A 13,544-nucleotide genomic window follows, 5' to 3' on the forward strand; every position below is an offset into this window, starting at 1 on the left:
CAACCCTGCGGCTGCTGCCTCGTGTGGCCACAGGGACTCTGCAGACGGACTGAGGGGCTGGGGGCGGGGGCTGTCCTGGATTCTCGGGGCCCAGGGTGACCGCAGGGCCCCTATGAGGCGAGGGGGTGACGGGCAGTGGTGTGGCCCCTCTAGACACAGGAAGGACAGGAATGGGCTCTCCCCAGAGCCCGGTTACACTCTGACCCGGCACCTTGGGCCATGTACCTGTGGCTTCCTGGTCTCACATGTGGGGGATTGGTCACAGGAAACCAACACGTCACACGTCCGCCCACGGCCTCTGCGTCCTGGAGCTGAGGGACGGCTGCCCCCTTCCTTCCTCCCAAAAGTCCCGCACTGGGCTTGGGCCTGGCAGTGGGGTCAGGGCCCCGGGCAGTGGGGTCAGGGCCCCGGGCGGCGGGGTCAGGTCCCGGGCGGCGGGGTCAAGGCCCCGGGCGGTGGGGTCAGGGCCTGGCCCCGGGGAGGTGGCAGCGAGGAGGAGGAAGGAGGTGGTGGGGAGTGGGGGCTCCTCTTGTGCCAAACCCCAGGGCCTGCCATTCTAGTGACCATTCTGGGAATTGAGACAAAATGGTGGTGACCACTTGGGGACTCGCTAACTTCAAAGTTGTCCCCAAATCTTTAAGGCCATCGGCATCCCCTGAGCAGATGAGGAGGTCAGAGGGCAGGGCAGGGAGCCCCAGGAGCTACCTTGCATCAACCCCAGAACGCCCTGTGTACACCTGACACCCCCCCACGTCCTGTCCACGCCCCTCAGCCCATGGGCGCTGCCGGCGGCCCCTCCACTGCATGACAGTCCCACCCGAGCGTGGAGACGCAGCGGGAGAAATCGGGAATCGTACCAACCTTGCTCTTGTCCTCAGTCCTGGCTGCTTGTCGGCAGGCCGGGTGCCAGATGGAGGAGCCTGGGGACAGAGTCCGGGGTTAGTGCCACCGCCCCGAGGCAGGGCCGTGGGGGACCAGGGGGGGGCTCACACACGGAGGGATGTCCACTCAGCCACCCCCTCCAGGGGGTCCTGGGCACGCTCTGTGCTGGGCTTGACAGCAGGTGGCAGCCCTGCCCCAGGGGACGCACAGCCCAGGCCGGGGACATGACACGGCAGACACACCGCGAGCTCCCGGCTCCTACAGGCTCATCTCTAGGCCACGGGCCGGGTGCACGAGCCGCCACGTCTCCCAGGTCCGCGGGGGCTCCCCGCCGTGGCGTTGGTAAGGCCTTGAGGCCTGTGGGCCATTCCCCACTGCGCCCCACCAGCCAGGCCAGGGGCCCGCTTCCTCGGATGCTCAGGACCCGGGGGCGGGGGACACGCCCTTCCTTTTCGTCTTGGTCAACCCAGTGGGCAAACAGGAACATCGACTCGTTATTTCACCCGATGACCATGCGCGTCACACCCCGGCCGGTGTTTCCTGGGAAGAGTCTGTGCTGGGAAGCCGCCCAGAGGAAGGGCTGGTCGGGGGGAACCCTGCTCCTCAGAGATTCACTGCACGAGTCACCTGGCAGCTTACACCTGCGTGGAGCCCTGCGCCGGGCAGACCAGGCAGAGGGTCTGGGGGTCCAGGCAGGGTGGGTGGGGCCCTGGGGTCCGTGGCTTGGAGCTCGAAAACCTCAGCCTGGTCACACCTCATCTAACTCATGGGAGACGGGAGACGGGAGACCGGAGGCGGGAGCAGGCGGGAGCAGGCGGGAGCAGGCAGGAGCGGCGGGCCTGGGGAGTCACCGCAGGCACCAGTTCACACGTGGGCGCCGGCCTCAGCCAGGGCCGGGCAGGGTCTCTTTGTTCCTGACAGGCCGCCATGTGTGAGCTCGTGTCCCCACGCTGCCGTCCTGCCCACAGGGCTTGGCGGCAGGAGGAACTGAGAGCACGGATCACGGTGGGGGCGGGCACCTCGGGGGGCACCCCTCCCGCCAGACGGCCCGGCCCTGCTGCAGGGGCGCAAAGGACCTTTTTCACGGGCTCCGCAGCGCGGACTGGAGGAACAAGAGGGGGTGTCGGGGACGCGGCCATCCGGCTGACATCACCCCGAGAGGCTCGGCCTCAGCAAGGGAGGCCTGTGTGGCACATGATGCCATCACACAGCCCGTCTGCGGGGCAGTGTGCGGCCCTGCCCGGCGGCCCCAACGCTGGGGACAGAGAGATCATTGAAAAAAGAACTTGTGGCTAAAGGGACGGGTCTCACCCGGCCTCCGTGGCTCAGGGGTTGAGCACTGACTCACGAACCAGGAGGTCACAGTTCAATTCCCGGTCAGGGCACATGCCCAGGTTGCGGGCTCGATCCCCAGTGGGGGGTGTGCAGGAGACAGCCGATCCATGATTCTCTCTCATCACTGATGCTTCTATCTCTCTCCCTCTCTCCCTTCCTCTGAAATCAATAAAAAAATATTTTAAAGAGATGGGTCTCGATACTGACCATCCTCCCCGAGGCCTCTTGGGACAATCCCAGCAGCATCCTGCCCCCCACCCCCGCCCCAGGCAGACTAGGGCCCCTGGGCTCTGCCTCCCAGCACCGCCCGCTGTCCTGCAAGCCCCTCAGGAAAGCCTGCTTGGGCCCTGTCCCTGCTCCCCCTGCATCGTGGGGCCCCCTAACTAGCAGAGAACACACGTGACTCCGTCCACACGCAGCTCGTGGGAGGGGCCTGGGAGATGCTGGTCCCTTGCCCCGGGTGCGCACGCTTACCTTGGAGGTACATCTCCTCGCCCTCGGCGAACATCCGGCCGCACCGGACGCAGAGCGCGCACAGCGGGTGGTAGTGCTTCTCGCCCGCCTGTGGGGACAGAGCGAGGGGTCCTGCGGGGGTGCAGCCGGTGCGGGGGTGCAGCCGGTGCCTGGGGACGCGAGCGGGCATGCTGCCGGGCAGGGAGTCCACAGAGCCGATCGGGGAGTGCCGGGCACTGTGTGTGCCAGCTGGCTCTGCCCTGCCCGCTGGGAACCACGTCTGGGCACAGAGGCCTGGCCACGCCGCTGGCTCAGCAGCTTCCGGCTCAGCAGTCGAAGGGCAGGCCCCCTCCCCCAACCCCCCCCTCCCCCAACCCCCCGAGGCAGAGGGCCAGCCAGTCACCTCGGCACCTGGGGGCCCAGGAGGAGGAGGAACGGGGAGGGGCAAAGCTGGCATTATTTCCGGGGCAGGGGCCTGGGAGCTGAGGGGAGAATGATGAGTACCTTTCTTAGTTACTCGATTTTCTCGCTTAGCGTTTATGACTTATGATTCTTAAAACCCATTAAATTAGGTTAAATGTTAGTACTGAAATGACCTAAACAAATTACAGTCACTGGTTTGGCTTAGTTCTACATGGTGCCAAAAAACAAACAAAATAAAACCCAAATCAGCCCCAAAATACTTTTTTCAAAATATCGCCTTACTTTATAGGGAGTATTTCTTACCCCTACAGTAAAGAGGGGTGGCGGGGGGTGGCACCTGCAGCCTGTGGCTGAGAGTGGATGCTGGCCCTGGCTGGTGTGGCTCAGTGGATAGAGCATCGGCCCGTGGACCAAAGGGTCTCGGGTTCAATTCCTGGTCAAGGGCACGTACCTCAGTTGCAAGTTCCCCAGCCCCGGCCGGGGCAGGAGGCAACCAGTCGATGTGTCTCTCTCACATCGACGTTTTTCTCCCTCTCTCTCCTGCTCCTCCCTCCCTTCCACTCTCTCTAGAAACCAATGGAAAACAGGTCCTCAGGTGAGGATTCAAAACAAAAAGCGGATGCTGGCCCCGTGGTTCACTCTTTTTTGAAACGGGAGGAATCCCACTGCCTCTCCCTGGGTCAGAACCACTTTCCTAGCGAGTGAGTGACGGGGTGAACTCATCACAAGCCTCTCGCTTCTCCCCTCCCCCTCCCCCACTGTCGGCGGGGACCAGGCCCCAGGTGACCCCGCGTGTGGCGAGAAGAACCCAGACGGGCCTGGAACAGTCCGACACTAAGGAGGAGGCTCCCTCTTTACAAAACTCAAGTACTCTTAGAGTCGGGCGGTGGCTGCCCTGGGGGTGCTGGGGGCCCCGGTGTCGGGGTGCTCGCACATTCTTGTCTGAGGGCCGGTTACACGGTGTCGTTTGTGAACACGTTTCAAGCTGCGCGTCGGGGCGAGCGCCGCTGGGGGTGACACACGCCGTGAAGTGTGCCCCCACGGGGCCCCCTGTGCGAGCTAAACGTATCAACGCTCAGAAGGAAGCACGGGGTCCCTCTGCACGGCCCCCCGGGGCAGTGGATTCCCGGGCAGGACACCAAAGGCGTGAGCAGCAGCACTGACCAGGAAAGTGGGAAGGCGACTTAGACAGGAGGAAACATCTGCCATCACAGACCTGAGCGGGCTCGGCACCCAGGGTGCGCAGAGAAGCCCCCCAGCCCGAGAACAAGGTGACCACAGTCCTGCTGAACACGGCAAAGGGCTCAGGCATTTCCAAAGAGGACGTCCACGTGGCCACGAAGGTACTGGACGTGCCAACATCGGGGTCACTACGGAGGTGTAACCCAAACCCCAGGAGGCGCCCGTGCACAGAACCAACTGGAGAACAGCCCGTGCTGGGGAGCGCGTGGAGAAACAGCAAGCCCTGTGCATCGTGGGAAGGTCCCCGAAAAAGTATAGAATTACCACGTGACCCAGCAGCGCCCCTCCCAGGAACATAAGACAAACGAAGAGGCCAGAACAAGAGAAATGAAGACATAGGTCCACACGGCCCTCGCATAGTTCACAGCGGCTCAACCCAGTGCCCATTGGCGGGTGAGCAGATAAACGGATGACCAGGCGGGAGTGGGCTGGGCGGGCCCCTCTCGCACGGGGTCCCCTGCAAGGCAGACGGGGACCCTCTCCGCCTTCTCAGGAAGGCAGCCCCCAGCCCGCCGGGACCCCGTGGGTGTCCAGGAAGAACCTGTAAGGTGAGTGGTGGATTGAGGGAGAGGAAGGAAGGGAGGCGGGGAGGTGCTAGGATAGAGGGAGGAGGGTGGGGAGGAAGGGTTAAAGGGAGGGAGGGAGGAATTGGTGGGTCCCAGAGGAAACTTGCCTTCTCGTTGCCATGGGGACAGCTAGGCTGCTGACACAGGAGGGGCTCAGACAGCAGCACCCCATCCTTGCCACCGCCCCCCCGCCAACCTGTGCAGGGAAGCCTTGCAGCTAATTCTACCGAGAATAAAATCGAGAGTGAAGTGGGCGTGCGGTGGGGTGACAGCAGGGTCTGAGCCGGGCCTCCCCCTCACCCAGCACGTCCTCCCCCTCACTCAGCACGTCCTCCCCCTCACCCAGCACTTCCTCCTCCTCACTCAGCTGGTCCGGAGGGTCTGGCTGCACTGCTGTCCTGGCAACTCCCCAGGCACCTCCCAGCTCTCTCCCTGGGCGACTCCATCCCAGGAGCCCAGCGCTGTCGCGGGGGCTGCTCCAGGCACCCACCTCTGCCCCCAGGCACCTCGGTCCCTCCCAGGCCCCCAGCCATCGGCATCTCCCAGGCCCTGCAGGACCCACAAGGTCCTCCCCCTGCATCCAGCATGGAGCAGGCCCATCAGGACAGACACCCGACTTGCAGGACCCGGGAAACTGGGTACAGGATGCCTCGTATTTGGGAGACTGAGGCGGGGAAGGAAGCGCCCACTGCCGCCCGATGCGCACTGCACGGCTAGTGGCGCTGCTGGTGCCAGCACGAAGGTGGCACTCTGCTGGGGCACGCAGACCAGGTGCAGGGCAGGCCGTGGGCTCCTGCTGGCAGTGAGGACAGGGCCTGGCTGCTCTCCCACTCTGGCTCTGGTTGACCAGCATCTTGAGGGCAAACGGGAGGCAGGGGGTGACAGGTGCCTGGGGGGCCTCACACCTGGCTGATCTGCCCCTGCTCCCTGCAAGCCCCCCACCTGCAGCCCCGCACGGCGCCTTTGGCATCCCCACCAGCCCTCGGGGCACCTGGCCGGGCTGCCTACCTGCCGGGGTCCTGGCACCACAGCCCAGTCCGATCAGCCGACCCCACGGCTCCTCTCCAGGGCCTGTTCCCAGGACCGGCCTGGACGGGCAGAGTGGCCACGAGGATGTCCGCCCGCCTCACCCTGCAGCCAGGGGTCCAGATCCTTCCCCTTCTCTTTCAGGTCCCGCACCTGCCACCCGCTGCCCAGGAGCCACTGCCCGCACTGCTGGGCCGGCACGCTCCGGCGGGCTCAGGTGGAGCCACCGTGGCGGCTGCTCTCCGCTGCCGCTGCCAAGTGGCTCGTCTCCCCCCAGGTTCTCTCTGCCGCCCGCGCTGCCGCCTCTCCTCCAGGAGGGAGCTCCGAGCTCGCAGAGCCCACGACGCAGCCAGCCCGGCTCCGGCTGAGAAAACAAGGGCATCAATCTTCCCGGAGGTCCTCAGCCTCCCGCAGGCCGGGAGCAAAGCCCGGCCTGTGCCTCCCAGCGCGCAGAGGCAATGGGGGGGTGGGGCGGGGGCGGTGTAGACACCGCACCCCACGCTGTGCTCGGCTGCAATCGAACACGGGGACGCTCACTCTGCACAAGGGTCGCCTTCCCTTGCCTCCAGGCCTACCAGGGAGGCCTGCTGGTTGCCGCCCCCGATCCCGCCCCCAAGCAGGTACCCCTGGCCAGCACTGAGCTGGGGACAGCTCCCAGGCCCTGTCCCTGTGTCCCTGAGGACATTTCCGGAGCCTCCCATGGGGCCAGAAGGCGAGGCAGGCAGCGGGGCTGGGACAGGTCGGCCCCTCCCCGGGTGCAGGGGCAGGGCCCACGGTTGTCAGGAAGCCGCTAGGGTCACACACCTGAGCACCAACATGCACATTGGGTGTCAGGGCGTTCATTTCTCTGTTACAAGATCTGTATATGGCACCGCGTGCCCAGCACCCAGTCACATCTCTCCGTCACCAGATATTAGGACGTGCTCTTTTCACAGGGGGGACGCCGTGAGGCTGCCGCCTGGATCTAGAAGCGCACAGGCAGCCCCGGGGGACCCGGCCTGCAAGTGCGCTGTGACCTGGCCTGCCAGGCGACCAGACCCTCCGCTCCTCCCCCAGGACACAGCCCTGCCTCCTGAGCTCGCTTTCAATCCTCCAGGCCTCAGACTCCCCACCTAGGCCCAAGGGCTGGACAGGGTCTCTGTCCTTCACACCTCTCCAGCTCGAGCAGCTCGTAAAGGGTACAGGAGAGAGGCCCTGGAGTGCTTCCTGGAGGAGGTGGCTCGCTCCCAGGAGTCCCCAGGCAGAGCGGGGAGGACAAGGTGGCAAAGGCTCTGGTACAGATTCTTGCACAAACACACAGCACTGTGGGTCACCTGGAGGCCCCCCGATCCTCACAGGCGGGCAGCCCAGCACCCATGGGGTGGGCCTTACCTCCAGCACGTGCCCCGTGATGTACTTCTCGCAGCCGTCGCAGCGGATGCCGAACTTGGCGTGGTAGTCGGCCTCGCAGTAGGGCAGCCCGTCCCTGCAACGAGCCAGGCGGTCAGGATGGGCGGGGTCATCCCAGCACCCCGACGCCCACAACCCTCGCCTGTGAGAGGGGCTGTGGCAGAGGGACAAACACACTGCCTCCTCCTCCAAGTGACAGGACCACCCTCCACGCTCCGCAGGCGGGAGCACGGCCTCCGCCATCACACCAGCCCCACGAGGAACCACGAAGATGGTCCCATTTCATGGATGGAGAAACTGAGGTGCACAGAGCTGGGGCCACCTGCCCAGCGGCAGAGTAAGGGGCGGTGGTGCCCCCAGAGGTTGACAGAGGGCCTATTCTGTGCCAGGTGCTGGTGGTGGTGGTGGGATTAGTGACGAATGACACCATTTGGGGCACTGCTCCTGGGTATGTGGGCAGCCCGGGGCAGGTTGCGTAAACATGGAGCCCCCACCCGAGTGCGGCTCATGGACGGGAGATCACGCAGGCACCGCGCTGGGTCCAGCATCTGCCCAACCGGGAGCTCTTTTTTAAAAAAAATTTCAGAGAGGAAAAGAGGAAGAGCGAGAGAGAAACACCAATGATGAAGAGAATCATCGACAGGCTGCCTCCTACACACCCCACACTGGGGTTCGAGCCCACAATCCAGGCGTGTGCCCTGACCGGGAATCAAACCATGACCTCCTGGTTCATAGGTCGACACTCAACCACTGAGCCACGCCGGCCGGCTGGGAGCTCATTTAAAAGTGACTGCAGTTACTATGGTGATCAACCTCCTCTAGTCACGGGGTGCCTGCGGGAGGGGAGGGAAGAGCCTGCTGGGGGGACAGGCCCGGGGCTGCAGGGGCACCTCTGCCTGCACAGCCTCCCCGAGGGTGAAGCCTTGGCCCACAGGACAGGGAGGTAGAAATGGGGCCAGAGGAGCCACTTTCAAACGCCGCCGACCTCAGGGCCCGGCGATTCCCCACGAATGGGTGGATGTGCAGCAAACCCCAGAGGTTCAAAGATGACGTCTCCATGGCAACACCAAGGCGCCCTCCTCCTCAGTTCTGGGACAGTCTGGAGGCTGCTAAGTCACAGCGCAGTGTGGGCCGCTGCGGTCTCGGGGGCGGGGCGGCTCGTTCATTCTCACACTCTGTCTGCCAGGCCGCCTGAGTCACCCTCCCTTCACCTCGACAGGAGCCGCAGGTGGCGAGGGGCCGGGCCCGGCCCGCACAGGGGGCTTCTGAAAACGCTTTATCCTGAGATAAGTGTACAGGCACATGCAGGTGAAAGAAAGAAAACAGACCAGCAAGACCACCTGCAGAATCAGAGGATGAGGCCACCAGGGAAGTGACAAGGGTCCACCTCCTGCGCACGTGTGTGTGCATGTGCCAGTGTACATGTGCGCCAGCATGTGTGTGTGCATGTGCCAGTGTATGTGTGCGCCAGCACGTGTGTGTGCATGTGCCAGTGTATGTGTGCGCCAGCACGTGTGTGTGCATGTGCCAGTGTACGTGTGCGCCAGCACGTGTGTGCATGTGCCAGTGCATGTGTGTGCCAGCATGTGTGTGTGCATGTGCCAGTGTATGTGTGCGCCAGCATGTGTGTGTGCATGTGCCAGTGAATGTGTGTGCCAGCATGTGTGTGTGCATGTGCCAGTGTATGTGTGCGCCAGCATGTGTGTGTGCATGTGCCAGTGTACGTATGCGCCAGCACGTGTGTGTGCATGTGCCAATGAATGTGTGTGCCAGCATGGGTGTGCATGTGCCAACATGTGTGCATGTGCCCGTGCATGTGTGAATGTGCCAGTATGTGTACATGTGTGTGCATGTGCCGGTGTATGTGCGTGCCAGCATGTGTGTGCACATGTGCATGCATGTGCACGTGCCAGCATATATGCATTGCCGGTATGTGTGCATGTGTGTGCATGTGCCAGTGTATGTGTGTGCCAGCACATGTGTGCGTGTGTGCATGTGTCTACATGTGCCAGTGCATGTGTGTATGTGCATGTACCAGCATGTGTGCATGTGTGTGCGTGCCAGTGTATGTGTGTACCAGCATATGCATGTCTGTGCATGTGCCAGTGTATATGTATGTCAGCATGTGTGTGCATGTGCCAGCATGTGTGTGCACCAGCATGTGCATGTGTGTGTGCGTGCCAGCATGCATGTGTGTTGCATCCTGTGCCGTTTTATCACAGGACTTCTTTTAACATGATCAGTTCCTGTGATGCTCTATCCCAGTGATGGCGAACCTTTTGAGCTCGGCGTGTCAGCATTTGAAAAACCCTAACTTAACTCTGGTGCTGTGTCACATATAGAAATTGTTTGATATTTGCAACCATAGTAAAACAAAGATTTATATTGTTGATATTTATTTTATATATTTAAATGCCATTTAACAAAGAAAAATCAACCAAAAAAAATGAGTTCGCGTGTCACCTCTGACACGCGTGTCATAGGTTCGCCATCACTGCTCTATCCGTCGGGGCTTCAGAACTAGCGGAGGCTCCAGGAGAGCTGCGCAGAGAGCCCCTGGCTGCGCGCTCTGAGCCCGAGACCGTGCGCTGCACCCTCACCCGCTCCTGTGCCGGGGACTCGCCTGTCTGTCCCCTGAGCTCTGGATTAAATGCACGCCGTCGGCAAACCAGGTGCCCGTGCAGGGCCACGGCCTCCCAGCAGCTCCCTCCCCCGAAACCAGCCATCGGCCTCCTGAGCGCACGCGGGGAGCACCGTGTGGCCCGCTGCGGAGCTGCCCTGTGCGGCCGGTGCTGGCGAGGTCTCAGCACTGTCATGTCGTGACAACCGAGGCTGCTCAGCCCTGGCCCCTCACGCGGGGCTGGCGGCCCACAGCACTTTGCATTGTGCAGGAGAGCCAGCGCGGCGAGGGGCGGGTTCCCGGGGAGGGCGACCCAGGATGGGCGCGGGAGGCGTGTGACAGTCAAAGATGGGAGCACGGCATCTGCTCCATCCGCAAAACAAATGGCGGTGGAGTCTGCAGACCCCGCTAGGGAAGCCAGGCTGCGCCGTGTGGGGACAGACACGCAGTCCCAGCCCGGGTTCCTGTCTAACCGTGGAGACGGGAGGGATGAGCACGGTGGAAGGCAGGGGACAGACGGAGGCTGACCCCGGGGCTCCGTTCCGACGCCCCGCTGCTCACTTGCTGATGTACTCGGCGCTCAGCTCCTTGCCGCAGGCCTTGCACCTAAAGCAGCCCAGGTGCCAGTGCTTGTCCAGAGCCACCAGGGACTGGCCGCTTTGGATTTCTGTGCCGCAGCCCCCACAACCTGGGAAGAGGAGAACACAGACGTCATCGCTGGGGCCCAAAGGAGGGGGAGCCTCACCGCTGGGTCTCGGGACACCCCTATAGTAGTTAGAGTGCCCCAGGGAGCAGAGAAAGGGGACAGTCCGGCTGCTGTGCTGAGGGGACCCTGCTACAGGGCAGGGGGGCAATCACGTAGAAAACAAATCACAAAGCTTGTTCCCACGTGGCAGAGCTGACTGCATGCACTGGGCCATGGCTGAGTGCTGACTGCATGCACTGGGCCGTGGCTGAGTGCTGACTGCATGCACTAGGCCGTGGCTGAGTGCTGACTGCATGCACTGGGCCGTGGCTGGGTGCTGACTGCATGCACTGGGCCATGGCTGGGTGCTGACTGCATGCACTGGGCCATGGCTGTATGCTGACTGCATGCACTGGGCCATGGCTGGGTGCTGACTGCATGCACTGGGCCATGGCTTGGTGCTGACTGCATGCACTGGGCCATGGCTGGGTGCTGACTGCATGCACTGGGCCATGGCTGGGCGCTGACTGCATGCACTGGGCCATGGCTGGGCGCTGACTGCATGCACTGGGCCATAGTTGCACATGCTGACTGCATGCACTGGGCCATGGCTGTATGCTGACTGCATGCACTGGGCCATGGCTGTATGCAGACTGTATGCACTGGGCCATGGCTGAGTGCTGACTGCATGCACTGGGCCATAGTTGCACATGCTGACTGCATGCACTGGGCCATGGCTGTATGCTGACTGCATGCACTGGGCCGTGGCTGTATGCAGACTGCATGCACTGGGCCATGGCTGAGTGCTGACTGCATGCACTGGGCCATGGCTGGGTGCTGACTGCATGCACTGGGCCATGGCTGGGTGCTGACTGCATGCACTGGGCCATGGCTGGGTGCTGACTGCATGCACTGGGCCATGGCTGGGTGCTGACTGCATGCACTGGACCGTGCTGCACATGCTGACTGCATGCACTGGGCCATAGTTGCACATGCTGACTGCATGCACTGGGCCATGGCTGTATGCTGACTGCATGCACTGGGCCATGGCTGAGTGCTGACTGCATGCACTGGGCCATGGCTGGGTGCTGACTGCATGCACTGGGCCATGGCTGGGTGCTGACTGCATGCACTGGGCCATGGCTGGGTGCTGACTGCATGCACTGGGCCATGGCTGGGTGCTGACTGCATGCACTGGACCGTGCTGCACATGCTGACTGCATGCACTGGGCCATAGTTGCACATGCTGACTGCATGCACTGGGCCATGGCTGTATGCTGACTGCATGCACTGGGCTGTGGCTGTATGCTGACTGCATGCACTGGGCTGTGGCTGTATGCTGACTGCATGCACTGGGCCATGGTTGCACATGCTGACTGCATGCACTGGGTGATGGCTGAGTGCTAACTGCATGCACTTGGCCATGGCTGAGTGCTGACTGCATGCACTGGGCCATGGTTGCACATGCTGACTGCATGCACTGGGCCATGGCTGAGTGCTGACTGCATGCACTGGGCCATGGTTGCACATGCTGACTGCATGCACTGGGCCATGGCTGAGTGCTGACTGCATGCACTGGGCCGTGGCTGAGTGCTGACTGCATGCACTGGGCCATGGCTGTATGCTGACTGCATGCACTGGGCCGTGGCTGTATGCTGACTGCATGCACTGGGCCGTGGCTGTATGCTGACTGCATGCACTGGGCCATGGTTGCACATGCTGACTGCATGCACTGGGCCATGGTTGCACATGCTGACTGCATGCACTGGGCCATGGCTGCACAGGCTGACTGCATGCACTGGGCCATGGCTGTGTGCTGACTGCATGCACTGGGCCATGGCTGCACAGGCTGACTGCATGCACTGGGCCATGGTTGCACATGCTGACTGCATGCACTGGGCCATGGCTGCACATGCTGACTGCATGCACTGGGCCATGGCTGCACATGCTGACTGCATGCACTGGGCCATGGCTGCACATGCTGACTGCATGCACTGGGCTGTGGCTGAGTGCTGACTGCATGCACTGGGCCGGGAGCTGGGAAAGAGGCCTGCCTGCCAGGCGTGGAGCATCTGGGCCTGGGCAGTAGGTGTACCCTCCAGCCAGAGCCAGGACAGTCCCAGGGCTGCTGGCAAGCTCTAGCTTCTCCACATTATCACACCGCTCAAACCACATGCAACTTTGGGAAACGACTTTAAGACAGACTCGAGCTCCAAGATCCAGCGCCTGAGGGAAGGGGCTTTCCTCCACTCGCTGCCCAGGCTGGGGGACCAAGTGGAATGAATGTGTGCACAGTGAATGAATGGGAACCACGTGGGCAAGAGCCTGGCTCCAGAAATCAGTAGGAACCCCCGCTCTGTCCCAGGCCATGTGGCCCTGGTGCTGGGAAACCACAGCGACCTCACACGCAGGGTGGGCTCCAAACACGCCACCTCTGCAGCGGGATCCTGGCAGCAGCAGGGCCCGGAACGCGGGGCCCCAGCCCAGTCCCCACATCCCTCTTGGTCCCGAAGAGTCACCCGCGCTGGAAGAGGCCAGCACCTGCCTGCGCCTGCCCTGCTCTCACTCTGCCCCACACCCACAGGCCAGCTGGCGTTCCTGCTTTTATAGGAACAACCTCCCGCTTCTGCATGCCAGAAGCACGTATTGAGCACCTATTACATACACACCCTGGCCTGGCTCCTGCGATGTGCAGCCCTGACCACAGGAGCCCAGAGTTCGATGCTCTTTTAAGGGCTCTCCCAAGGGGTTTCTAGATGGCCTGGACTTAATGGTAGGGAGCTGAGTGAGCTGGAGGCAGAGAACGAGAAGCAGGCCAGGGGGGCTTCCTGGAGGAGGTAGGCCAGAGCTGGGCCAAACACAAGAAGGGAGGTGGGTGAAAAGCAGGAGTGGCACACAGGGCAGCGGGCACAGCCTGTGCAAA

General features: G+C 62.6%; 1 protein-coding gene across 3 annotated transcripts in view; it reads right to left on the reverse strand.

Annotated features, from left to right (window-relative positions):
* Positions 1-13,544, reverse strand: part of ABLIM2 (actin binding LIM protein family member 2) — a 104,819-nt gene that overhangs the window by 50,290 nt on the left and 40,985 nt on the right. For all 3 annotated transcript variants that reach the window (XR_013996029.1, XR_013996030.1, XM_081091869.1), the window contains exons 5-8: positions 10,498-10,624; positions 7,299-7,392; positions 2,692-2,779; positions 862-920 (exon numbers count right to left, since the gene is read on the reverse strand). Coding sequence is in view for 1 of the 3 variants with exons in the window: in XM_081091869.1 (XP_080947995.1) it covers positions 862-920; positions 2,692-2,779; positions 7,299-7,392; positions 10,498-10,624 (368 nt within the window). In the remaining 2 variants the exon portion in view is untranslated. The remainder of the gene's footprint in view (positions 1-861; positions 921-2,691; positions 2,780-7,298; positions 7,393-10,497; positions 10,625-13,544) is intronic.

Source organism: Myotis nattereri (assembly GCF_964212035.1).
Source record: "Myotis nattereri genome assembly, chromosome: 1".
Lineage (NCBI taxonomy): Eukaryota > Metazoa > Chordata > Mammalia > Chiroptera > Vespertilionidae > Myotis > Myotis nattereri.